The following is a 26,540-nucleotide window of genomic DNA, read 5'->3' as shown; positions in this document are numbered from 1 at the left end:
AACCTTCTTGAGCACTGCCTGACATTCAGAACAGGAGGCATTTTCTCTGTGGCAAGCCAAACACGTCATTTCAACATGTTGTGTTAAGCTCCCCCCTCCCCGTGAGGACACAAGCCTTAACTCTCTGGCCCCATATTCCTGCACACCTAAGGAAAGGTCCCTGCCTGACACCTGGAGGATTTAACTTACCCGACGCCCACGGCGCGTGAACTCCCGGGGCAAGGTGGGCTCTTGCCGTCTGCGATTGAAAAAGTGCCTGATGCGGCCAAACATCCTCTGCACCACGTTTCCCCGACGACGACGGCCAGCTGGCTGGCCCGTGGCTTCTTCAACCTGCATCGCGGCTGTCAGTTCAAGATACTTGCGGCGGGTAAGCTCATTCACAAGCACCTCTTCCAGGCGAATGCCAAATGTCTTGAGTGATGCAACTGGGGAATAAGGGAGAGGAAGAATGAGAAACGTCAAAGCCCTGCAGCGCCTAAATGAGGAGGAACTGCAGAGGCTGTTGCACTCCTCCAAGCAACCACCCACAGTCAACCCCACCCCTTCAGAGCCGCAGCGCCCCTCCCAGAGGAGCGAGCCAAAAAGACCCTGCAATGGTTTGGCAAAAGGAATCAGCTCCACTCAACTACCCAGAGGGGGCTCAAAGTCCCTGCCTTAAGTCTTACCAGGGGGTGACCACCTTAAAGCAAAGATTTCAAGTTGATCTGGCTGGGTTGAGTCCACTAGGAAGGCTCTGGAAGGTCTGGGAGGATCACCCCATGTACCTGCCGCTATTGTGCAATTTCCCCGATATCACCCCCTATGGGGTTTTTTTTTGGGGGGGGGGAGAAGCGGTAGTGTCACCTGGAGCAGTGGGCACTGCCCGGTCTCCAGTAGCCAGGGGGTGCTGCATTCTATTTCTTTCCCAAAGAAAATACAGGAGGCCCTTACCCCTCTGTTGCCCTCTCAGAATCACGAACCACTTCTCCAAAGTGTTTGGACGGTCATTAGGTACAGCTATGGGAAGAGAAAAAAAGACACACACACGAAAATAGGACTTGATAAGTGACTAAAACATAGCAATGCATTGATCTGCAGCAGAGGGAGGGGCGGCGGGGGTAGGGGGGAGCTCAGCCCAGTGGGCAAAAACTGTTTTGCTTTCTCTCAGCCTCAGTTTCCCCGCCTGACAACAGAACCAATCCTATCTGACACATAGGAAACTCCAAGAATTTAACCAAACCAGACAATCTAAGGCGCCACGCGCACACCGCGCATCTTGCTACGCACCAGTAGTCTCACATCACAACACTTAAAAAAGAAATTCGAGAGCTCTGCGGTGCAGGGATCATGCAACAAGAGAGGGGAGGGGCTCTGGGGGTAGGGGTCGCCAAGTTACTGGGGCGCGCTCACACCCCAGTTGCCGTCGGCTCTCCTCGCTGCGGCATAAGCGGCGACACCTGGCCGAACCCGGTAGAGGTGGCTGTCCGCGGGGTTTCCTCGCCTTTCTCTTTATCCGGTTCAAGCTGTGTCCGCTGCGCTCGTCTTAACGAACCTGCCGCACTTTCCAATCTTGCTGGGACGCCCCTCGGCCCGCGCTACCCCTTCTCTCCTCCCTTTGGCTCCTCCTTGCAGATCCGCGCCCTTACCCTTGAGATCCCCTGGTGCTCTCGAACCCGATCCTGCGCAGTGTCCCGCTCACTCCCCGCCGCCAACTGAGGTGGGCAGCGCTCACGTCGCACCTCCCGCCGCCACCCCTCCTCCCGCCCCCGCGCCCCGCACAGCCCTCCCTCTCATCGCATGGCTTGGCGTGTTTTACCCTCTCTCTCTTACCGTATCCCTATCTCCCTCTACTCTCCGACTCTCAACTGTGTTGTCTCTGTCCCAGTCCTCTCTCAGAGTGTCCCTCTGCACCTCTTTCTTGCCCTGACTGATTCTCGCACCACACCTGGTGCGTCTATCTCTTCACCTGCCCTCTGTCCACCTGTCTGTCCCTGACATCTGCCTGTCTGCTTTACTGCCTCTCAACCCTCAAGCTTCGACCTAACTCAGCTGATCTTTACCTCTTGTACAATTCAACAAACAGCCTTCAACTCCTACTTTCTGGGTTTCCCAGGCGCCAGGAGAATGGACCAGGTCCGAGACCAGGCGCGAGCTCCTCCCACTCTCCTGGACGCCTGATCCCTCCCGTCCTGCCTAGAGGACCAACTCACCCGAAGGTGAGGATGCCACGCTCCGAGGGATACAGCTTACCCCTGTCAGGTTTGAATTCAGAGAGGAAATGTCTGGCCACGAGTTCGTGGTAAGCAGTCTCTTGCAGCTTCAGACGCTCCAACTCCGAGAGGCTGTGTATAGATACCATCTTCATCCTGCCGTTGTGTCCTGGGGCTCCTCCCAGGACATTCACTAAAAAAATGAAAGCGGACAACAACAGCAGAAGAGGCATGATTCTGGAGCATAGTGTCCTTGCTGCCTTCCAAAAAGGAATGCAGCCACCCATTCTGGAATCGGATCATTATCAAGCCTGCATCATCCAATTGTCACTGGACCTGGTGGAGGGAACTATAAGGGGAAAGTGAAGGGGGAGGGCAAACTGGGAGGTGGCCTCACCCTCAAGCAGAGCAGCCTCTGGTTGCTTATTTTAAAAAATCCAACTTAAAAAAAAAAATCAGCCCTGAACGGATAGTCCAGAAAAGAGAAGACATAATTAACAAAAAATGTAGAATTAAATAAAGAAAAAGAAAAGAAAAACAATTTCTTTAAAAAGACACTTTAAGACAAGAGAAATATAGCATTTTCATTAATTAATTAGAACATTGATAGAGCTTATTTTTATTTTTTCATGATGCTACTCGATGCTGTCCATGTTAAGTCAGAAGGAGACTTTCATCTAGGTTTGGAGCACTGCAAATTTATACAACTCTTCCAGAAAACAAACTGGACACATGGATATGGAGCCAAAAATTGTACCCAGGCCCATTGACCCAGCAATTCCCCTTTTAGGAATCTATCCTAATGAAATCTTCCTCCAGACAGGAGAAACCATATGCACATGAACCGTAACAGTAAAATAAATAAATAAATAAAAATAAGGAAAGAAAAGCTAGCACAGTAATGAGACTAGTTAGGTAAATTATGTAATGACCACAGTATGGAAAATTATGTAACCGTTAAAGTGATATTTACAAAGAGCTTTTAAACAACAAATAGAAAATGCTGAATTTGCATTAATTATGATTACAACTATGTGAAGAAAAACATGCATAAAAATAAAAGACTGAAGGAAATGCACCTAAATGCTAAACAGCATCATATTAAGCGAGGAGATTTTGTTTGCCTTTTGCCTTTTCTCTATTTACCAAAAACTGTATGACTTGGTTATATTACTTTTTCATGAAAAAAATTGATTTGTACCAAAACAAACATCATTTCCAGTCCATTGCCAGTGAGACTTCTTATACAGAATCAGTGATAAAAGTAGAGTTTGTCTTAGTGTAATGGTAAACTTGTCTTAGTGTAATGGTAAACCTCTTTTATATGGTAAGCCTTCTCCATGGTGCCCACTATCCCATGCTGCTTCCAGACTTCATAGCATCTCCCACTGGGCATCTCCTTGCACCCCACATAGAATCTTTTCCTGAACATTCTTTATTACTTATTTGTTCTTTCATTCATTCATTAAAAGAAAAAAACAACCTGTATTAATTGCCCACTTTGTGCTGGGTGCTATAGATTCAAAGAATGAGCAAGATAATTCTACTCCTTTCATAAAAGATTTAACAGTACAGTGAAGGAGATACACAGGTTAGCAACAATTTACAAAACCATGTGGTAAGTCAATCTGCCAAGATATAAACAAAGTACTGTGAGAGCAGAAAGGAGGAAACATCTATGTCTGCCTGGAGACAGGGAGGGGGGAGTGTCCAGAGAGAGAGAACAGCTTGTGCAAAGGCAAAGAGATGGGAGAGAGGGTGTCATATTCTTGAAGCTGTATAAAGGGATTGGAAGGAGATAAATTTGGATAGGCAGGGATGAGATCATGAGTGGCCCTGTAAGCCACATTAAGGAGTTGGACTTTCTCCTAAAGGCAATAGACAGCTACTGCAGGGTTTTAGGCAGGGAGTGACAGAGTCAGAGCAGCACCTTGGAAAAATCACAGAGAGCCTTGAAAAAGCCTGGTTTAGGTAGAAAGCCTGAAGTAGGTAGCAGCCAGGAGGCAAGGGATGCTGACACAAGTCAGTGTCACTGGGGCTGGAGTAGGGGATGAATTTTACAGATGGAATTGACAGGACTTAAGGCAATAGTTTAATTATAATGGAAAGAAAATAATATAGGATAGCTCCAAGTTTATGTTTTGGGTGAATGTGTGTATGCAAGTGCCTGATAGAGAAGATACTTCTGGATATGGGGAATTAAACTTTTTGACAAGAAGAAAAGTAGTTGTTATATGCCACTTTTCTGAGCTTCCTTTTCCCATGAAATTTTACAATAATATTCTATATATTATGGGGGAGGCTTATTATGGGGAGCAGAGAAAAGCTAGGTAAGGGTTTATAACATAATCATCTAAATAAATGAGCTATCCTCTGTCAAAAAACAAAAGAAAAACAAAAAAAACAAAAACCTCACACCTTGTATTTTTTTCCCAAAATTCTTTTATGCCCACTTTCCTTAATGGCCAAAGTCACAGATGTCAGAAATAAGTGCAGTATAAGAAAAGATGAGGCATTTTTCTATGGCTTTTGAACTAAGCTAAGAGGAAAACCCCTACTGTATTTTAAAGCTCCTTCAACTGCAAAGCATCATCCTCTGGACCCAAAGTGAACACCTAAGCCCAAGCACTAAACTCCAACCACAAAGTGACCATTTTAACTAAAGGTACATGCATCTAACCACAGTCCCAGACTACTAAGCCTCTAGCAATGCCCCTTCGAGATAGCAGGTCCAGAGTCTATTAGTCAAAGATCTCATCCATTACAGCCTTGTTCTGGCTTAATTTTTCTAACATCTCTCCCCTCTCCCCAATCCAGACATTATTTGGTATCAGTCTTGGTACCTAGGTATCTAGGTACCTAGGTATCTAAGCTTGCCAGATCTGGCCATCCAAAGAACACAGCTGGTTCTTTCATCCAAAACCAGGATGAAAATCAATCCCTTCTCTCCACCCAAAATAAGGTAACAATGAACAGTAAAACCCCCAAATCAACAACAGCCCAAAAAAGAGAGAGAGTGACAGAGAGAAAAACCTTTGAGAGATGAGTCAGCCTAGAAGCTTACAATTCGAAAGGAAATCAAAGGCCTTAGAATAAACCATTTGTCATTGCCTCCCTGATCCTACATACAGGGCTAAACTTAAGAGCAGTTATACCAGCAAAACTGTCACTGTCTTACTTGCCTTCAATCCTCTCCAAGGCACCAGTAGGATACAAGACAGAAGCAGAGTTAGGAAGATCAGTGTGCCCAGAGGAGAAACAGATGGGTGGGTGGAGGGGAGATGAATAGGCTCGCTTCAGCACTATGGGAGGTTCTCCAATTTGAATACTCATCCTTGGGCCTGACTTTGCAAGCTGAACACTAAAGGAGGCTTCCCACAGAGAATGAGGTGCCAAGGGACCTCTCTTGCTGCAAAGTGTCTTCCCCTTTCCCCTTTAGCATGCCATGGCACTAGCCTGAAGTGACAATGAGATAAAAAAAGATATTCAAAAAGGAAGGTGAAAGCAATCTGACTTAGTTTCAGTCTAGAATTCAAGACATCTGCAAAAACACTATCTTTAGACAAATATCTGTACTGGGCACTGGAGTTAGAGGCAAATAGAACTGATTTTGAAGCCAGGCTTTATAGTTTTTGAGCTGTGTGGCTTTAGGAAAGTTAGTTGAATTCTCTAAAACTCAGTGGTTTCCTCTATAAAATGGGGAAATGACATAGTACTCATTTCAGTGGTTGTGTGAGAATTGAATGAATAATGTATATGTGATATTTAGCATTGGTTTTTAATAAACATATTAACATTGAAGGTCCTTTGCAGAGGACCTGAGTTTACCAGGTCTTTGCATTGACTGACCTACTCTGTTCAATCTCTACTAAATTTGAATTAAATTAATACAGAGTATTAACACAGTATTAATACAGAGTAAAGAGATCTTAGAAGACTATTGGAAATATATTTTTCTTCTTCACTCTCCAATTTCATCAGGGTCAAGTATTAAAAAATCATCTTATAAAATTTAGAAAAAACTAACTGCATAGGTCAATATTTCAAATGTTATCATGCAGATTAGTAAAATGCCTGTATGTCCCAAAATTTATTTCTCTTTCAAACCATCCAAATTTACATTGTCACTACTAAACATTTGGATCAGTAAAGGGGCTAGAATATTAGCAGATCCCAAGAGGGAGCATTTGAACAAAGAGTAGAGAGACACCCAAATCAAGTCCCCAGCAATACAAAAAGGGGAAACACATTTGGGTGGCATCAAGCTTACACTTTAGGGCTTCCCAAAATGCATAGCACAGATGGAGAAACACATTAAGGTCAGAAAGGTCACCCACTTTGACATTGCAAGGAAGGAAATGCTTTCAGCTAGGCATAAATCCAGTCTTCACAATTTGGAGGACTCATTTACTCCATTGCCTTCATCAAATCATTAGAAATGTTGCAATGCTCATATGTAAATACTTATGAGAAAAAGACAAGGACTGCATTGACGCTGTGGCTTGAATCTTTATAAATTAGGGCACTTTATGGCACAACAAGAATTTTGCTCTAAACCTCTGAGAGCTCCTCAGAGTTTAGGTCATTGATAGTAAATGGGGCTGGATGCCTAAAATGTATTGCATCTACATTATTCAAATGTCTACAGGCAGTGACAATGGATAAAGACATCCCTATTAATATATCACAACATGGGAAAGAGATATGGGTCTCTATATGAAAATATTTGGGCACCAATTTGGTTTGCTAACACATTACCTCATTCATCTCTGAGCATTAATGAGTTAGCCTTTAAGTTGTTATCCCATAACCTCCATTTCAGCAAAGGCTGCAGATGCAATGAATAAAATGGATAATTTTATGCAATGTGGTGGGTGGTGATATCCCAAGAAAATTAAATCTGGGGACAGTGTTCACCAGTACATGGAGCCAGCCCATCATGTCATAGCAGAAGCTCATAAGCTGGAGGTAGTACTGTTAAATTATATTCAGAAAAGCCTTGGCTTCACACACATACACAAAAAGAGTGTTTTGGGAACTACTTGGAATATTGGAATGGTTCAGAAATAAAATGGACCTTAGCCATCACCTAGTCCCAAACCTCTGTTCTAAAGTTCAGAAAACTGAAGCTGAGAGAGGAACAGGGGTTTTCCCAAGGCCATATAGCAATTTGACAGCAGGGCCTGCACAAGAACCCAGTTTTCTTCAGTCTCAGGGCTCTTTCTATTGCCCCATCCACCTTTGCTCTCAGTAGCTGCAAGATTCTGCAACACTAAATAATGAAATCAAAAGAATATAAACATAATCAAAGCCTGATTCCATAAGCCAGGGGAGGTCATATCCGAAGGAAGGCATCCACCACAAATTACAACATCTTTATAAAATAAGTACAGTCGTCATTCCATCGAATGTGGAATGCTCTTTTTAAATTTCATTGACTAAGGAAACAACTCAAGCTCAGCATGGTGAAAAGCAATTTTATGCTATAGAGCATAGTGTAAATAAGGCAGTGTGACATCAAATACAACAAGATATAGATATTGTCACTATTATTTGCAGTATGTGTCAGGGTGCCTAAGAGTGCTGGCATCACAAGCTGTGGCACATATATCTTTTTTTTCCTTTTGATTGCTGCTTCTACTAAATTGTGGTGGAAGAAGTAAAAAATAAGATGTTCTATCAATAGGAGGTAACATGTTTTAATGCCTAATTTGTCTTGTATTTTTCATTTTCTTAAAAGCTTTCCATATGTCCATTATCTCCAGATGCTAGCACACAGTAGGGTGTTCAATAGAGTTTGTTGGGTGAATCATAGGATTAAAAACTCCAAGCATTTGAGAGAACATAAAGCTCTTATAATTAAAACAGCTACTCATGATTCACAAATAAATGAATCATGCTATTTTATTCTCACGACAACCCCTGGGAAGGAGGTAGGTTGAAAATTATTTCCCCCCATTTTACAGACAACAACAAACTAGGGCTCTGGAGAGATTGTGACTTACCTAAAATTGCACAAAAATGCCATGGAGGAATTTCATCTGGGAACCAGCTATCCCTTCCTATTCCCTGGGCCAGGACTTGCCCTTCCCACTAAACCATTGGTATTTCTCACCAACATCTGCTTTCTGGAACTCGGAAAGTCCAAATCAAGACTACCTTCTTTCCTAAGGAAGTGGCTGGATTTTTGGGAAATGGGAATGAAGATAGATGGAGATACATAAGTATGTATGTATATAGCTTCAAAAAAGACTATTATGATAGGTAAGGTAGAGGAGGGGGCTGGATAGAAGGATAAAGGCACCAAAGGGCCTATGTATTCATCCCTTCACTTCTCTTAGCCCAGCTCACCCCCAACCTGACATCATGGTATCCTGGAAAGCTCCTGAAGTATGGACTGGAATTTGGGTTCAAATCTCAGCCTCACTACAATTAAGTTCACACACTCACCAACTATGTGATTGAAACCAACTTATCTCACTTCTCTGAGCCTCAGATCCACGTCCTTACAAAAGAAAAATCATGATACCTACTAGGTATGGCTGTGGTGAAGATTACATGAGGGACAGGGAGGAATGAAAGAATCCTCCAAAGTGTACAGTGCTGTACCAAGGTGAGGGACTATGGCCCCAAAGTACCGGGGAGTCAAATTTGAGAGGAAGACTGAACAGGAATGCTACTATCTGGAATGAGACAGATAGTACACCATGCTGAAGAATGCCCCTGCACCATCCTTCGAAGGTGAAAATGGGTACTCACTCATTGTCAGCAGGAAACACACTTTTCAGATGGGATGAGATGAACTGTTTCTTCACTGGGTCTTTCATGATGACAGACACAAGGCAGCTAACTGTGGGGTATGAGGGTATTAATCTAGTCTGTGAAATGTAGAAAAAAGCTAACTGGCCCACAAAAGGGATTTAGTCCCTACCTTTGGCTTCCTCAGCACAATAAGCAAGCTATCCCTGCTGGGGATGGTGGAGGGAAGGGGAAAGCCATCTGGAGTGGAAAGCCCCAGTTCCTGCCCTTGGGATCCTGAAGCCTAATTGAAAGTCACATAAATGTCAAGTGTCTGAAAGACTATTAGGAAAGGCCTGTGGATCTATCATCATCCTTCCCTGCCCTAATATAAATATATTTCCTCTTTTTTGTTTCTTTAAGGAATATTAAGAATTGACTATTTCCCCAGGCCCACCAGCATTGGGCAGACACTTACTCAGCTGTAGATTTTTAGTAAATTCTGATTCATTGTTCCCATCTTCTCAACTCCCCTGCCTCCCCTCCCACAAAGCTTCCCTCTTTGAGACACACTCCCTTTCAGACACACACATACACACTCCCACTCACAGACATCCATCTACACAAATGCATCCTCGCACTATCTCACATGTGAATTTTCACACACATACAGAACACTCCCTCCAATAGGCTCACTACAAAAGAGGGAAAGGGGGAAATGAGACTCTGAATTAAAGGCAAGGCCATCAACATTTGCCTCTCCAGACCACATCTGTGGCTTCTACAGAGTGGCATGAGAAAGACAGACCAATGGGGAAACTCCCCCAAACCGTCTGAACAGAGGCCATGTCAAGGAAACCTTCAGAATAAAGAAGTTCTCAGAATCTGTGCCGAGAGCTCCTTCTCCTCTACCTTTCCCCCCCAATTCCCACCAGCTTCTCTTCTCCCTTGATTGTATCTTCCCCAACAAGCATCCAATTTTCTGCCGGTTTTCTTTTTCAAAATCCTGTCTGAGTGGCTGTCATAGGGAATTAATTGGTACTGTGAGAGATGTTTTTCCCTGTAATTTTCATGTTAGGAATGGTATTTTAAAACGATACTAAAATAACTATATTTTTAAAATATCATTGTCTGTCTGTCTATCTATCCCCCTTCAAAAGTAGACCACTGTCTTGGCTATGTGGTGAAAAAAAAAAAAAAAAAAAAAGCCCTAGACCAGGAGTCAGGAGACCTGCTCAGTTACTAAGCAGCTGGGGTGGCCTTGGGCAAGTCACAGAGCATCTCCAAACCTGAAACACAACTGCCATAATTTATTATTATCCTGTTTATTTAAGAGCCCTCTCATCTACAGAGGCCTCTCGATTCTTCTAATATTACAGGACTTAGCCAACTCCAGGACATAGGGCCAAGAGGCTGCTTATCCATAGTTGGAGAGAGAGTCCCCCAGCCTTTCTGCAAGCCTCTGGGCGACAGAGTGCCGAGGGAGGGGGGTCTGAGCTGATCTCCCTCCTCCTCCCTACCTGAGTCCTCGCCACCGCAGGCCCTAGGCCCTGAGCTAGGGAGGAGCAGGGAGGTGCGGACTCTGCGCCCTCCATGGCATGGGCGTGTGGGCTTGTCCTCTGCCTCTGGCTGCCCCCGCCCCCATCCGCTGCAGAGCACGGCCTTCAGGCTGGGTTGGGTGGCGCCGCACGCGTGAGTCCTGCCCTTTATGTAGTTCAAGAGATCGCAGTACTTACAAAGTTAAACCAAGCCCCCCGCGGCGCAAAAACCACCCTCCACTGCCTGCCCCTCTGAGAATTCGAAAAATTAAATCTTTCTTACGAGTTCTGTGTTTCAGCCATTGAATGCAAAAGCTTAGGCAACTTGTTCAGCACTCTCAGACCTCCTCTCCCTCCCTCCCGTTGGGGTCTCCACTTGGAGTGCTCTCATCTCCGTTTCTCGCCCCGCAGGGGGAGGCACTCAGGCTTCTGGTGTCCTGCCCCTGCACTACCTCTTGGAGACCCTCCTGATGTGGGCAGGGAATAAGAGGCTGCATGACCTCGACACCGCCAGCACTTGGCTCTGTCGCTCAGACTTTCCCCCACCCCTCGCGCGCTCTGCAAAGCTTTCCGCGGTGGGGAGGGGGCTGATTCAAAGCAATTTTCTACACAGCAGCTAGCTCAATGCCTTAGGCATACTAGTTTGCTGAATTCCCTGGGCCACTACCACTGTGTCTTGCTGTACCCCACGATCTTCTCTCCCCTTATTCAAAGCTGATCTCTTCTTCAGGATTAAGCCCAAAGGTCCCTTCCCTCTCAGTGCACCGAATTTCCCCTCCCCTGGCCATGCCACACAATCTCACAGTACAGGTGAAGAAAAAGCAGAAGTGGAGGTTCAGATGGCTAAGAAACTTACCCAAGGACACAGCTAATTAGTGGCAGAGCCAAGGTGAAGGCCCAGAATTCCTAGATCCCAGCTGAGTACACTTTTTGCTACACCATATTGATTCCCTTCTGCCCTGACTTATGTAGCATTCCAGGGCAAGGAACATGCTTTGTACACAAGGACTGCACAAGGAACAGCCCCTTCCCCTCCTTTCCTCACTCTTTCTGCTCCTTGCTTCCCAGTCTTGTCCAGGGCCTCCTTTGCTCTTCCAAACTCAGATACAAAAAGGTCATTTTGTTCAAAGTTCAATGAATGAGCAGCAAGAACAAACAGAAGCTGACTTCACAAAGTTCTCCACCCACCTGGATGGCAATGGTTTCAGTAACTTCTCTCCTCTCCTCCCCTCAACACACACACACCACTACAGTCTTCATTTTTCATGTTTTGTCTTCTTTGCATATCTAGGCACCTAGGGAAGACAGGCCATCCACACCCACTCAAACCATCTTATCTTTTAATACTTCTAATCTGCAGCCCACTAATCATATATAAAAATCACAATTCAACCGAGCAAAAATATATTATTTACAAGAGCTAAGTGTTTTTATCTGATGCAACAAGGGCAATATGGGGTTATAAATGCAAGATCTCAAGAGAGGGAAATTTCAAGTACATAATTACACCCCCTCCCAACTGAATTCTCTCCTCTCTTGGGCCAAGTAAATGGACAAAGGGAGAGTGTTGTTGACAAAGAAGGACAGAAATGGAGAAGAAAGAGGAGAGAAGAGTCAAGAACGTCAGAAACCAAGGGCCAGCCCAGCAAGAGGTAAGAAGGAGAAACAGATTTAGGCTCAGGGAGAAGGAAGAAAGGGAGGGGAAGGACAGAGTTCAGCTGCTGGCTCCAAACATAGCTACTGTGGAAGCCCAGAAAGATCTAGACTTCTTCCCTAAAGGTTCAGAGATGTGGCTCTTGGGTTCTGGATTGGAAATGAGATCCACAATCCCAATGGCAAGTTTTTCTTATCTCCTAGTAAAGAAAGAGCTTCTGGCTCTAGCTACAGCTTTGGTGATGCTCTTGTCAATTTAAGTGCCACCTCGCTATCATCACTACCACCACAATGCCCTTGCCCTCCTCCCTCCTGGAATTAAATAAATCTTACCCAACACAAGAGTGTAATTTGAAAGCTCAAGACAATTTCTTTTTCCATTGAGGGACAGGATCTCCCCCTCGCCTCCTGTTGGAAATGGGCTGGGTACTGCCCCTTTATACATTCTAGAGCGCCAGATCAGGAGAAGGGGAGAAAGGGAGGAAGGTAGCAGAGTTTGAGGCTGGTCCAATTTGTCACAGGCACTCATATTCATATTCATATTCTATTTCCTATTTTTCTCTCTCTCCCCTTCCCCTCCACTGGATTTTTCTGCAGCCCCTCCTTCTGGCCCCAGCAGCTCTGCTCTCCATCCTCACTGCAGCATCCTGCAGCCAGTCTCTCCAAACCTGTGATAAGGGGCTGATATTTGGGTGTATCTTTCTGGTGATGCTTGCTTTTTAATGTGGGATTTTACACTGATATGCCAGGAAAAGACTTGTGTTGGGGGGGGGGATGTTTCATAGGAGATGAAAGAAAGATCAATCCAGGTAGCCAGCAACATGGGTTGGTGTTGGGGGCAGCTGGGAGACATGACTTGAACATGAGTGCACAGAGATCCAATTTAGGCAGAGGACTGGCAGGTTATTGGCTTAGATTACAGCAATTGCCATGGTAACATAAATATACAAAGACCTCATGATATGTAGAGAGAAGGTAAATATCACTTAGCCTCAGTTTTTTCCACTAAAAAATAGAGGAATAAATGCTTCCCTCATAGCACTATGGAGAAGAGCATGTGAAATTAACATAGGTAGAGTACTTAGCATTTACCTTGCTACTGAAGCCCAGAGAGGGAAAAGAGCTTGCCCAAGGACACAGAGTCAGGATTAGAACCCAAGTCTCCCAAACACTCCCCTCTGCAGAAGGGGTGCTTTCCACTCTACTTCCTCCTCTGCCACTGCTATCCTTGGGGACTTGGCGGGGGTGGAAGTGGGGAGGTGGGTTAGGAGCTCACTCTATGCATGTGAATACAGACACTCTATCCCTTAGTGCCAGCCTCAAGGGCTCAGGTTCCTGCCTCATCCCCCTTCTCCTCATCACTCAGGTACTCTCCCCATGCCATCTTGGACAGATCCACTGTCATTTTCAGCACTACCTCTGCTGCCCAACTCTGATGCAGTGACTCACCCTCTAGCTGTCCAGGGCCTCTGCCCTCCAGGAAAGAGGCTTTTTTCTTAATTGACTGCAGAAGCCTCAGCCGCAGTGAAACAACACCCTTCCAGACAGGCTTAGAGATGGAAGGCTTTGAGGAAGAATGCAATAGTCCCTTATCCAAAGCCACTGGCCTCCATTCCCACGGTGCCTGGGGTGCCACTATTGGACTCCTCTCTCTAGGTTCCTTATGATAATTCCTCATGTACACTCAAGTCTCAGTGTTTCCAAGGGATTTCACCCCAGACATCTCTTTGCTGCATGTATAAAGCCTGTGCTGTGTGTCTGGCACTGTGCTAGGCACTGGCAGGGCATAAGGTAACAGGAGACATCTCTAGCATCCAATGAGTGCTCACAAGTTTAAAAATATTAACGTGGTACCTTGGTAAGGAGGTGAATGAATCCAAAGTGGTGAGTTAGGAAATCTCTGTGAGGAGGGGAAGTGATGGGCAGAAGGGCTTTATCCCAACCCCAAGGTGTGGAGGTGTGACCTGAACTTTCTTGTAGCCAGTAAGTGGCGTCACTAAATCATTGGTTCCCTTAAACACAATACATTGCAAGTTAACTGAATCCCTGCCCATCCTCTGCCTTTCTGGCTTAGTTTGGGGGCGTTAGCTGGTGGCCATGACCCCCTCCCAGCCTCTGGTTGCCTTTACTCCAAACTCCCATATCTTTATCTTTTTAATGAGGGTGGGGGAAAGAGGGAAGGAATAGGCATCTTCAGTATCTTGACTGTGATAAATACTTCATGTATATTACCTCCTCTAAACCTCATAACTATCCCGCGACCTAAGCCAGTGACTTGCCAAGGTAAACAGCTACGAAGTGGCAGAGCTGGGATTCGAACCTATAGTAACTCCGAAGTCCGTATACTTTGCGCAGCACTTTAAACAATGCGCCACTGGGTAGTGGAAAAGGGAAGGGCTCCTTTTCCTCCACCTCCCTTTCCCCTACTATCCAAGTCCAGATCCTCCAGAAAGGAGACAAGCGGAGGACAGGAGCCAGACGGTCATCTGGCCGCGGACCCTCCTGGAGTGACCCCTGTAGCCCACCTATGGTGGGAGGGGACCTCAGAGTTTTCTGCGGGGTTTGGGGGTGGTATGCAAAGCACCTTCAGTCACTCTAACGCCCCCTGCCGCCAGTGACTCCCTGTCCGAAGTCGCTATTCTTAGGAGGGTTTGTGTGCTAAGAGAAAAGCCCATCAACTGCCCAAGAGCTGTCGTGGGCCGGTGCTAGGCTGAAGATAGCCTCGCCAGATTTGGTGACATAATTGGGAAGGAAGATCATTTCTAGCGCCCTACTATGTGTCCAGCTAGGGGTCAATGATTTCTAATAGTCATTGCCTTTTTTATAGAAAATGTATTGCTTTGCAAAATAGTGAGCTCTCCATTAAGAAAAATCTTCAAGCTAGATTAGAACCGGTTTCGCAAAAAGCTTTTCTGCTGATCTCAACTTCTTACTTCTTGAAATCAACAAAGCTCTCCAGCCCTAACAGTCACCCGCTCCCTCCCGTAGGGGAGGAAGAAGCAAGTGGGGAGGAGCGGAGAACAGAGGTCTAGGCGGTGAAGGGGCAAAGGGGCCAGAGGGAGGGTGCGGTGAGGAGGAGCCTCCCGTGGGTCGACCGCACTCGGAGTCAGGGTCCCCGCAGAGCCCTCTTTCCCACCCGCTGACTCGCGGACCTTCTCCTTTTCCCGGGTTCGGACTAGATTCTGCCTGCACGCAACTCATTCACTCCGCTTGCTTGGCAATGGGGAACATAGGGGCAACACCCCTGGTCAAAGGAAAAGAACATCTGTGGCAGCCCCGCCTTGCCCGCCCATCCCCCCTCCCTTATTCCCCCTCCTCTCCTCGCCCCCCTCTCTTCCGCCTAGAGAGATGGCGGGGGCGAGCGGTGTGTGTATGTATGTATGAATGTACTTGTGTGTGTGCGCGCGCACGCGCGCAAGTGCGGCACGTTTGTGTGTGCATTCGGTGTGTGGCCGGGTGTGTGGGGGGATGTGTGCGGGTCACGTTTTAGCCGAGTGCTTGGTGTGGTGTGTATTTGGTTTGCTTTGATATGGAGCGTGTGTCTATGTGTGCATGCTTGTAGGTTGTATGTTTCTGCCGGATTATAGTGTGACTGTGTGGGTGCGGTCTGGATGTGGGTGTGTTTGATGTCTTTGCCGGGGTTTGTGGTCGTGCTGTGCTGAGTGTATATATGTGCTAAGTGTGCAGTGTGTGTATGTGTGTGCTCCCGTTGAACCTGGGGTGCATATGTGTGTCTGGTGTGTGTTTATCTTTAGATGCAGGGTGTCAATGTGGGTTTACAGGTGGCGTTTGTTGAGGTGTATAGTGTGCATGTTCGTTAGCAAAGTGTGTCTATAAGTAAGTCTGCTTTAGGTGTGTGTGTTCAGAGGTTTATGCATGTGAGGGTGCAATGTGTCTTTTGGTGTAAAGTGTTCATGTGTGTGGTGTGGACGCATGTGGCCAGCGTATGTGCTCGGATGGAGGGCTAGAGATGGTGTGTGTCTTGAAGGAGATTGCTGCGTGAGTGTATGGGTGCTTTGTGTGAGAGTACAGGGTTGTCTAAAAGAACTCAGGTGACCGTGTGTGGTTGGGGATTTGGGAGGAAGGAACGTTGGGTCAGTACTGGAACAAGGAAGGAAACAGGGGTCTGAGACCCCGGCAGCGATGCCGGCTGACCTGACTGCCTGCCCACCTCGGTGCCTGCAAGACCTGCTGGGGCAGGGGGTGAACTTACCAGCTGCTTAGAAGAAAGAAGAAGAGGGCACCGGACGTGATTGGCCAGGTAGGGTGCCTAGGGTGCGGTGGAGGCGCTGGTGGGAGTAAGGTGGAAAGATTCTTGTTCATTGACTTGACACTCCCCATCCCCCAGGAGATTACCACTTGGTGCCCAGCTGAGCCCAACTATTTGCTCAGGGCCTGCTGTTTCACACCTTTTTGGCTTTGTGTGGGCAGATCCAGTTGCCTGGAAGCCCTTTCCCCTGGGGCCTTGTAACAAACTCCTACTTATTTTTTTAAGACCTAACTTAAGAATCACAAAACTTTCTCTGCTATTGGGTACCTTTCTCTTCCAACTGAGGGCTCCCTCCTTTGAGCCACCACAATTACACTCTTCATACTTCTCATGACGTGATCATACATAACTGCAATTATTTGTTTCTCCTTTCAAACTCTGAGCTGCTGTAGAGAATACCTGGTATATAGTGCAAATAATAGTTGTAATCATAATAATGTTGCCATCTATTAAGTACTTATTGTGTACCAGGCACTGTGCTACGTGCTCTTACTTGCATTATCTCCTCGAGTCATCACAATGCTCCTGTGGGGTAGATAGAGCTATTGGTTGTCACTATTTTACACTTTGCACATCAGGCTCAGTGTAGTTAAGTAATTTCCCCAAGGTTACACAGACCATAGGATTCAGAGTAGGTATTTGAACTCAGATCTGCCATATTCCCTAAAGGTTTCTTCTATACTAAGTAGCATGATTAAGCGTCCCCTGATTCATGCTAGATGCTGAAGTCTCAGTAAAAGAGTACCATTTCTTGACAAATCTTTCTTTTGAGTTTACTGACAGTACCAAGAGTACTCAGCATAATTACTTTCTTTGTCTCCCAGACAGCTGATACTTTCTCCACCCAATTACCTGCTTTGTTGACACCTCAAAGTCTAATTACTCTAGGCACAGGAGCACCTCACCAGCTCCAGTTCTTGGAGCTCTCCTTAGGCTGGTGCTGAAAGAAAGAGCTGAAAATAAGCATTTTCTAGCCATAGGGTTAGGGGAATTGGGTTTGGAGGGAAATTGGGTTTGGAGGGGAATGGGATCAGGACGGAGTAAGGGAATGATTTCACAGCTCCCACTAGACCCGTTTTTACAGCATCACTACCAGAAGTTGGTATTCAGTGAATTTCAAACAGACCAGCCATCTCCATATCAAACTGTATGTAGAAAAACATGCAGAACCCCCTCAGAAAAGACTACCAAATGGGTCCCATTTCATATTATTCATGAGCGTGGGGAGCACTGTGCTTGTCTAATGGGGCTCATGCTGCTTTAATGCCTTCCAAGCAGCCTCATCTGAGAAATCCAAATTAAAACAATACATCGCATTTTGGGGAACACATTTATGGGGGGCATGGTGTCAGCCCAGTCATAGCTAAAAAGCCCCTGGAAGCACTGGCTTCCAGATCAGCCCCCAGGGACCCAGCCTAGACTGCTGCAAAGAGGTCAGGGGGTGCATAGAGAAGGACAATTCAACAGTGGTGAGTCACTTCACCACTTTTCAAGGGGGAAAGCGAGAAGCACGATTTAAATTGCCACTGTTATTATTGTGCCCTTTCAGCTGGCACAAATGAGCCTGGTGCCTGGATGAAAAGCAGCTGGAACATCCATAAAGCTTCCCCCCCAGCTGGGCCTGGGTCAGCACCTCATCCCGGGTGGGCAGGAAAAGCATTGCCTAAAGTATTATGTAGCCAGAAGGTCTTTTTCAGAGGAAATGGTGGGGGCTAGAAAGGCCAGTCTAAGTCATGCAGGGCACAGACCACCTGAAGCCCCTTGGTTTTGTCGCACTTAAGTCCATACAAGGAGTTCATGCACACTTTGGTATCTCCCAGCATCTGGTCTCAGGCACTCAGCTTTTCTGCTGCTGTGGGGCTGGTCTGACACCTCCTCTCTTTCCTCTGAGTATACCAGCTTCACTTCCACTTCCTCACAGCCCCTCATGTGAGCCCTATCCATCTTCCTGGAAGGTTCTTTACCTGCCTCTCATCCCCAATAGACACACACACACACACACACACACACACACACACACACACACCCTCTAGACTACCTGTCTAAATCCAGTTGGGTAATTTCCACTTGGATTTGTGAAGACTGTCTGGTTCACTCCAGCTCAGTGCTCAGTACACAGCTCAGTACCTGTGAAATGGGGGCAAAGCTTCCAACTTTAAAGAAGCCAAAATCTCCAGGCTATGGCTCCAAAGATACAGCCCTGGGCCAGAGGCAATTAGCATAATGGAAAGCTCCCCTTACTCCTCTGACTCCTACCACCCATATAAATGACGGGATAGGAGGGGATACCAGAACCCCTGTCAACACTACTACTGCTACCACCATGGGATGAACAGACACACACACACACACACACACACACACACACACTTTCCTTGGAGCTTAAAATCACCACCATAAGTCAGTCTGTCTCTCCCCGTCCCCCCCTTCCGCTTTCCCCAGAGTTCAGGGAATGTGTCCCCATAACATGAAGATAATATGAAGAATTGTAAAGGTGTAAAATGCTTTAATAAACCCCATTACTGTCCAATATAAACAGAGATTTGCTTGTTTTCACCCTAAAAACAAGAATCTGTAGGGGCAGGGCACCAAAATGTGAATTTTATTGAGGAGAGAGATCTTGGTCTCCCCATGAGTGTAAAACCCTTTAAGATCAGGTCTTTTATCTTTTCCATGAGGGAAAAGAAAGAGTACAGGCTTTGGAGTAAGACAAGTTTGAGTTGGTATCCCAGCTTGATCACTTACTTGCTGTGTGATCTTGGGAAGGTTACTTCACCTCTCTGAGCCTCTATTTCCTCCGCTGTAAAATGGAGATGTTAACACCTGCCTTAGAATTGCTTAGGTGACTAAAGGAGGTAAACCATGGAAAATGTCAGCAAGTGCCTAACCTATACAGTAAATGTTTAAGAAAAGCTTAGTTAATTCCCTTACAAATTTTTTATTTTTCCTTCACATGTGGCACAATGTCTCAACCTGGGTGTTCAGGGAGTGGAGCCAACTGACTAAGCTGCCAATTTTCCTCATTACTGGTTTGTCTGACACTCTTGAAATAGTTCCTCTTCTTTTAGGATGATGTTTTGATCAGCCTAATGCAGCCCCACGAGAACTGGACCTTAAGTCCAATTCTCACTCTGCAGTTTTTTCTCGCGGTGTTAATGAAAGCAAGGTTTCAGATGTAATACTCCATACAGGAAAGTTTCAAACTTTCTGCTCAGTGTCTAGACTTCCCTTCACCTCAGCTGCAGACCCAGCCCCAACTCTGTCTCCTAAATATGTGCCTTTGTGCTCAAGAAAAGGAAAGAATGACTATTTTCTAGCCAAGATTACCTTATGACTTTTGGGTTGTTTCCCCTCACCTCTACTCTAGAAATTAAGAAAAGTTCCTAAAGCCACCTAATTTCTAGCAGCCACCTAGATGTAATGATGGGGAGAGAGACGACGGTTCTCTGAGTTATGCTATGCAGCACCTAAAATACATCTCCAATTAGTTCCTATTTGTTTTTCTCAGTTAAAGGAAAATAAAGTCTGTCTTTTGCTAAAACTGCTGAAGACCCCAATCTGTGCCCCTTCCTCCCTGATGCTGTTGCCTCCCTCTAGAGACAAAAGCAAGTTACTACAAGCTAAAGCTGCATTTAAGCAGGGAGTGGTAAGGGAAGGTTAAGAAGCTGGGGGTAGGGTGGTGGATATAATCCCAGGGAAGGATAAAGAGACTACAGAATAGAGAAGTATTGAGATTCATGGCAGAAAACGCTCTGAGAGACTGGCCTTCAGATGTTCCCAGTCTCTGGAAGATGCCTTCAACTCCTCCCTCTCTTTCACCCCTCTTATTCATCCTGCATGCTACCCTCACTGACCCTAGACTGCTCCCTTCAAAATAATCTATTAGTGAGTCCCACTGAGGATTTAGGAATGTAGAAAAACTTCTCTAGCTCCTACCCCCGTCTGCTTCTATGTAAGTCCTGTAGTCCGCGCTTTGGGAAGGGCAACTGGAGGGGTAACAATTAAAGATCAGCCATATCACACAGAGAATAGGTGGAGCAGGGGTTCAGGATAGGCTCATACCCCTTAAATTTCCATAATAAGCAGGCACCTACCGGCTGCTGGGTATTTACTGGGTGCCCATCCGGAGGAAGCTTTGTGATTTCTCAAGAAGTGCATCTGAGACGTGACAGTAGCTGCCAAGACTCATCAAATATGCCATCTACCTACTTCTGCTGATACATGTGAGAACAAATGATACTGCCAGAAGGAAACAAAAATCGTTTCCTAGTGACTCAGAGCCCCAGCTATGAGGACACAGGTGGTGTTTGCATTGCATCTTCCAGTTGAAATGTGGACCTTTTCACAGAAAGGAATCTATAGGTAATCAAATAGATCAAAGACCAGAGTTTGGGCTCTGGGCAAGGGATCACTCACAACATCATATTGACCACCTAGGAAATGTCTGTTGTATGTCAGCAGAGTGCTAGGAGCTTTGCAAATGTTTATCTCTTTTAATCTCGTTCAAGCTTTGAAGTCAGACCAAAAGGGATTGCAATCTTTGCTTAGCCACTGTGTAGCAGTGGGCAAGTTACTAAACTTCTCTGAGCTTTTGTCTTTAAAATAGAGATTAATAATACTTACCCCAGAGAGTTGTTATGGTTAAATGAAATAGTTTATGTTGGATGACTGGTATTTGAAAATGGCAAACATGTGAATAAAAAATAAAACATATCTTTTGATACCTGAGCCATAGAAGACATTTAATATAATGACATCTACAACAATAATAACTGTTGTTATTATTTATAACCCAAAAATATAGGCATAAAATATATCACTTTAAGAGACGTCAAGTAACTTTCTCACAACAACACTATAAGAGCAGGCCTAGGATTCAAACCAGTTGTGTCTCTTCCCACCCAGCATTAGTGGATATTTCATGATCATTGGGAAGATCATGTTTGGCTGGCCTGATCTAGTCATTACATTTAAACTAAAATTTGAAGAAAAAAAAGTCCTTGGATTAAACTATGTAGAGTGGGAATCTAGATCACTGTATAGGTTATTTGCATATCATAGGTCCTCAATTTTCCATTTTAAAACCTTTTTAAATTTAAATTATAATAGTATTTAAGAACAAATTTTATACAGACTTTAGAAAACAGAGAAAAAAAATAACTATTATCCCACCACCTTACTAGAATCTCTAACTTTATCTTATTGCTGAATTGTCTTCCAATTTTTTTAAAAAAACATATTAGACACAGCTATAATAGCACTATTTTCCATGTTGTTACATATTCTTCAGAAACACCATTTTAATGGTTGTATAATATCTAGCAAGTGGATATGTCACAGAGTTTATTTACATTCCACTATTGTTGAACATTTAGGTTGTCTTAGTAGATAAGTGTGAAAAAAGGAGTGATGTTGTTTTTACCATTGCCATAATCACCCTCAGTAACCTGGTTTCATGCTCTATCAATGCTCAATATGCTTTCAGTCATTTGATATTTAAGCTTGATGCATGTCTGCTCTACTGCTGGAGATACATTTGCAAAAGTATTATTTTCTGCCAGCTTTCATCACGCACATGCTGTATTTTATCCTCATGGTGGTAAAATGTGAGCTAACCTGGGAACCTAAGCTCTAGAGCATCACATTATTTTGCTAGAGAGGAATGTCTTTTGAGGTGCAAACAAGTAATTCACAAAGGAACTTTGGGACGTCCTCCCATTGGTGAATGGAGGTGTTTGTCTGACACCCTGACCAGGGGAGTGGTGTGTCTCATTGGCAGTCTCTCCCCATTTCTGGAAAATGATTCTGCTGCAGCACAACCAGGACTGGCCTCAGCAAATCGATTGTGTCCCATCTCCAAGAAAAGATCAAATTTGTATGTAAAGTGGGCCCCAGGGTCCCTTCCACTTTAGTTTTGGCTGCTTTACAGAAGCCTGATTGTTTGAGGCCAAATCCAATGCCAAGAGTGAACTTGGGAGAGAATTTCAAGTGGGTCAATCGTGCTCTTTCCCTGGGAAAACAGGCCTTTCCGGGGCCCCATTCCTCCAGACCTCAGTGATGCCTCTCCCAAATGCCTTCATATGGTTGGCCACTGCCCACTGTCACTCTCAAATATTGCTCTGACATACTATCTCTTTAGTAAGGGGGACGAGGGTGAAGGAACATTTAGGATACCTCCCCCATTTTGCCCAGTCAGTGCCAGCTACTCCCCCTGACCCCCACCCACCTCTGATTCCTGAAGATTTCTGAAAGGCATTTGAAGGGAGGCACCAAGGGCAACTATAGACCCACAGAATATCAATAGTTACCCACAAAGTCACCCTTCACATTGTACAGTATTTCTCAGGGGGAGTGCAATGAAGTGTGCTCTTATCTGGTCAAAAAATTGTACCCAAAGATTATTTATTTCAAAGTGATGTTGTGTGACTTAGGTAAGATCGTACATGTAAAGAACTGAGCCTAAGGGTCCAGCATCTGGGAAGTACTTCACATAAATTAGCTGCAATTGTACAAGTAATAGAGCTGGTGTGGGCAGTGGTATGTTGCAGGGGTATGTTGGGAGACAGATCTCACCAGACTGGAAATGCAGCAGCAGATATAAGGTTTTGCACTAGAGTTCAAAAATCAACTAAATACAGAATGGGAATTCTGAAAAGAACTTGGGTTTACTTTTTTTTTTTTTTTAAAAAAAGAGTAGCTTTAGTTGAAAGTAATCCCAATGTAAATAAAGTCTTTGTGTGAACTGTGTGGTATGTGCATGGGATTTGTGAGTGGTACAGGCATATGTGATGGGAATATATTGTGCTATGTGTGGAAAGTATGTGATGCATATAAAATGTGTGTGTGTGTCCGTGGCTTTGCATGTGGGCATGCATGGGTGTAGTAATGTGTATGTATGGGTGGGTTTATGACTATGTATGTGTGTATCTTGGGTGTGCCATGGGCTTCCAAAAGAGGGAAAGTCAGCCATCCAGGATGATATTTATAGGGGCATAGCTGGAAATCCTCTTTTGGCCAGGTCATTGGGCATTTGTAACTTGCAGCATGTTCAAGAAAAAGCAGCTAGACGCGGGTAGGGGCCTTGCAACCATGTGGCATGTTAAACAGATGAAGGAAAGATTGGCCTGGATAAGAACAGGCTTGAGTGGGGGATGGGAAAATGAGGAGGGCTGGCACTGTCCCCTAGGAAGGAGGATCATGAAGGTCAGCACCAGGGCCAGAAGGTGGAAGCTCCCAGGACATACATTTGGATTCAGGTTAAGGAAAAGCATTCTAATTCTTATAGACATTGTTGCTTATAGATGGGGGTGGGCTTCCTTGTCTAACACAGACTCCCTCCCATGCAATTATTCATAAAGGAGCCTTCATATCCTTGATCTCATTGGAGTCACACAACAATCTTCTAGTTCAGGCAGGAATAAAATGGTTCCCCCACCCTCTTTTCAAAAGTAGGGTGTTAGAGCAGTAAGGCCTTAAGAGGCATCTTATCAAACTCCCTTATTTTTCTGACTCACGAGGATCACATAAACTTAAAAAGTATACGAAAGAAAATAGTAAATTCTCTGTGTGTATGCACATATCTTTTCTTCTCGGAGACTTTGTGGCTGGCCAGAGACTGTATTAGAACTGGTTAAGCATGCTGTAGTCTCTAAGCAGGAGGTCAAACTCCTATGATGGTTCTCAGCAGGGTGTTGGGGCTGGCAAGGACTAAAAACAGGTCTCTGCTGAATTAAGTTGCTGAGGTCCCTCCTCTCCCTGCCTCCCCTCCCCTGCCTGTGAGGGGGCAGAGGAAAGAGGAGACAACCCCAGGTTTGGTCTATGGCTGGTGACCAATGACGCACTCTAACCAATATAGATTTTGGAGGTGGAGACTATGGAAAAACAGGTGGCTGTGGGGGCAGGTGGCGGGCTGGAGGGGGTGGGGCTTATCAAGGGGGAGTGAAGGACAGTGTGGGTGGGGGTCCTGGGAAATCTCAAAAAGAAAATATCAGTCTCCTGAAACTTTAAGGAGGAAAAAATTATAAGTTTCTAAAATGTTCTTTGTAGAACCAGTTCCAGCAAAGGGGTGAAATGTGACCCACGCACCGGTGCTGTGATCTTTGAACGCTTATGCTCTCAGTTCCACAGGTATAAGGGAACCAGGCGTTGATCTCAAGTACCCAAGGAAAGACCCAGACTAAAGACTCCAGACCTCTGCCATCGGGCAGTTTGAGGCAGTGGGCAGTTGGCAGACCCAGATGTGCTGCCAACTTTCTGGGTGACCTTGGGCAGGCCTTTCCCATCTCTGGGCTTCAATGTCACCATCTCTTAAATGAAGGAGTTGAATTCGATGACTCCAAGGGTTCTGTGCTGATATTCTGTGGTTGACATTGGGACAGAGCGACAAGCTTCAAAGCAAAAAGAATCCCCACCTCCTTCTTCGGGGTCCCCGGGGGTCTGGCTGCCCTGCCAGGGACGTTCATCCTTAGGCCTTTAGGGCCCTTGGGTTGCAGAACAGCACTCCTGAGTGTCTGGCCCCAAGGCTCTGGCTGTCCCTGCAGGCGACTGAGCCAGGGACTCCGCCCCCGAGCTTGCCCCGCTTCCCGCCGAGCCATTAGCGCGATTGCTGGCTGTTCCCGGCATTGCTGGTGATTTATGCGGGGCCTCGACGGGGCATTCCCTTGAGCCAGGAACAATTAGCTAAAAGCCAGCGGGAAGGGAGCTGAGGGGGCGGCGAGTCAAGCCCAGGGCGCCCAGCCGGGGCTGTAGCCGCCAGTCGCCCCCCAGGCAGAGCACTCCAGCCCCCCGACTCGGTGGGCCCCACTCACCACGGCGGGGGCGGGGCTCAAAGGCCGACGCGAAAAGGCAGTCCAGTATCCACGCCATGACCCGCGCTGAGTGCCCTGCAGCTCGCAGCTAACCTCCGCGCTAACCTCCGCGTCGTCCCCGCACGGGCTGCCTTAAGTAGCCCATGGTGACCACGCCCTGGGCCGCACCCTGCACCCAGCTAAGAGTGTCTTGGTCACCGGACACCTCGAGCATGTCACAAAGGGGGCAGGGCCTCAGGAGAGCCCCCCCCCTCCCGCTGGAGGAGAGGCCGTTTGTCCCGCAGCCCCTTGCCCCGTGCAGAGGGCGGCCAAGACACAGCTCCTGTCCCGGGAAGCTCTGACTCTGAGGGCAGGACCCTGCCCCTACCCCAGGGAGCTCAGAGGGTAAGGGGAGATGCCATCTCAGCCCTGGTGAGCCCCGAATCTCAGAGGGAGGGAAGGTCTCTGCCCGCCCCCCCAGCCAGGCGCCCTTAATCGGGCACTTAAAAGCAGGCTTGTACCCAGAAGCTGGAATTTGAAGACAAGGTGGTGCACCTGTCCCAGGGAACCTAAGATCTGAGGGTGAGACTGTATCCCAGATGTAGAAAAGTCTACGGTTTAGCGGAGATGTTATCTCAGCCCTCAGGAGGCCCAAACTAAGCGAGAAATGGTGCCTGTCTTAGGAGCCCTGAATCTGAAGGGGAGGCATCACCTCAGCCCTGGGTAGCCCCAAGTCTGATTTTAAGTCACTGCTCCATTCTAGAGGACCAAGAATGTGAGTAGGAGAAATGATTTTTGCCCCTCGCCCCCCCCGCCCCCCCACGCCACAAGGGGTTCAGATCTGAGGGTAATTTTACTGCCCCTGCCTTAGGACTCCTTCAGGGAAGAGGGAGATGCTTTTCTGCCTGGGAACTTTTATTTTGAGAGGGTTGATCACCAACTGAGATAAAAGAATGCAGTGTCAAGTGGGCTTAAATGTGGGGTGCCCCCCCCAGTTGCTGCTGTCTTACAGATTCCACTGCCTATACTTTGTTTGGGGCACTGGCATAGGAGGGGGATCAACATTTATTTTTAGAAAGAATTTGATATTTGATATTTCAATGGGAGGTGGCACTGTGTTGGATTTTCTTGTACTTCTTTTATGGCTTTGTATTTTAAAATTTTAAATTCATATTGGGGCACATGCCACAGCTGGTTTTGGGCCTTGGGTGGTGGTAAACTATCCCTGCCCCCCAAATCCTGGGGTAGTAGCAGCCACCAGAGATGGACCACATTGGGCAGGAAGGGCTTCTAAACAAAATTTTCTTTTCTCTTCAAGCCCAGGGGCCCAAATTAATTTCTCTCCTGATTCTCCATTGGTAGC

At 46.1% G+C, this 26,540-nt stretch overlaps 1 protein-coding gene across 2 annotated transcripts in view; it reads right to left on the bottom strand.

The window, feature by feature from the left end:
* The window catches only part of ARHGAP36 (Rho GTPase activating protein 36), a 30,681-nt gene extending 5,425 nt beyond the window's left edge, over positions 1 to 25,256 (bottom strand). The window contains exons 1-4 of one of the 2 annotated variants that reach the window (XM_045537663.1): positions 25,199 to 25,256; positions 2,233 to 2,385; positions 934 to 999; positions 190 to 428 (exon numbers count right to left, since the gene is read on the bottom strand). In XM_045537663.1, coding sequence (XP_045393619.1) covers positions 190 to 428; positions 934 to 999; positions 2,233 to 2,385; positions 25,199 to 25,256 — 516 coding nt within the window. Of the gene's footprint in view, positions 1 to 189; positions 429 to 933; positions 1,000 to 2,232; positions 2,480 to 25,198 lie in introns of those variants that run through there. The other variant, XM_045537662.1, reaches the window with a different exon arrangement.
* Positions 25,257 to 26,540: the final 1,284 nt, after the last annotated feature.

Source organism: Lemur catta, chromosome X (genome assembly GCF_020740605.2).
Source record: "Lemur catta isolate mLemCat1 chromosome X, mLemCat1.pri, whole genome shotgun sequence".
In the NCBI taxonomy this organism is placed as follows: Eukaryota; Metazoa; Chordata; class Mammalia; order Primates; family Lemuridae; genus Lemur; species Lemur catta.
Note: the sequence above shows the minus strand (reverse complement) of the source record. Positions and strands in the feature narration are given on the sequence as shown.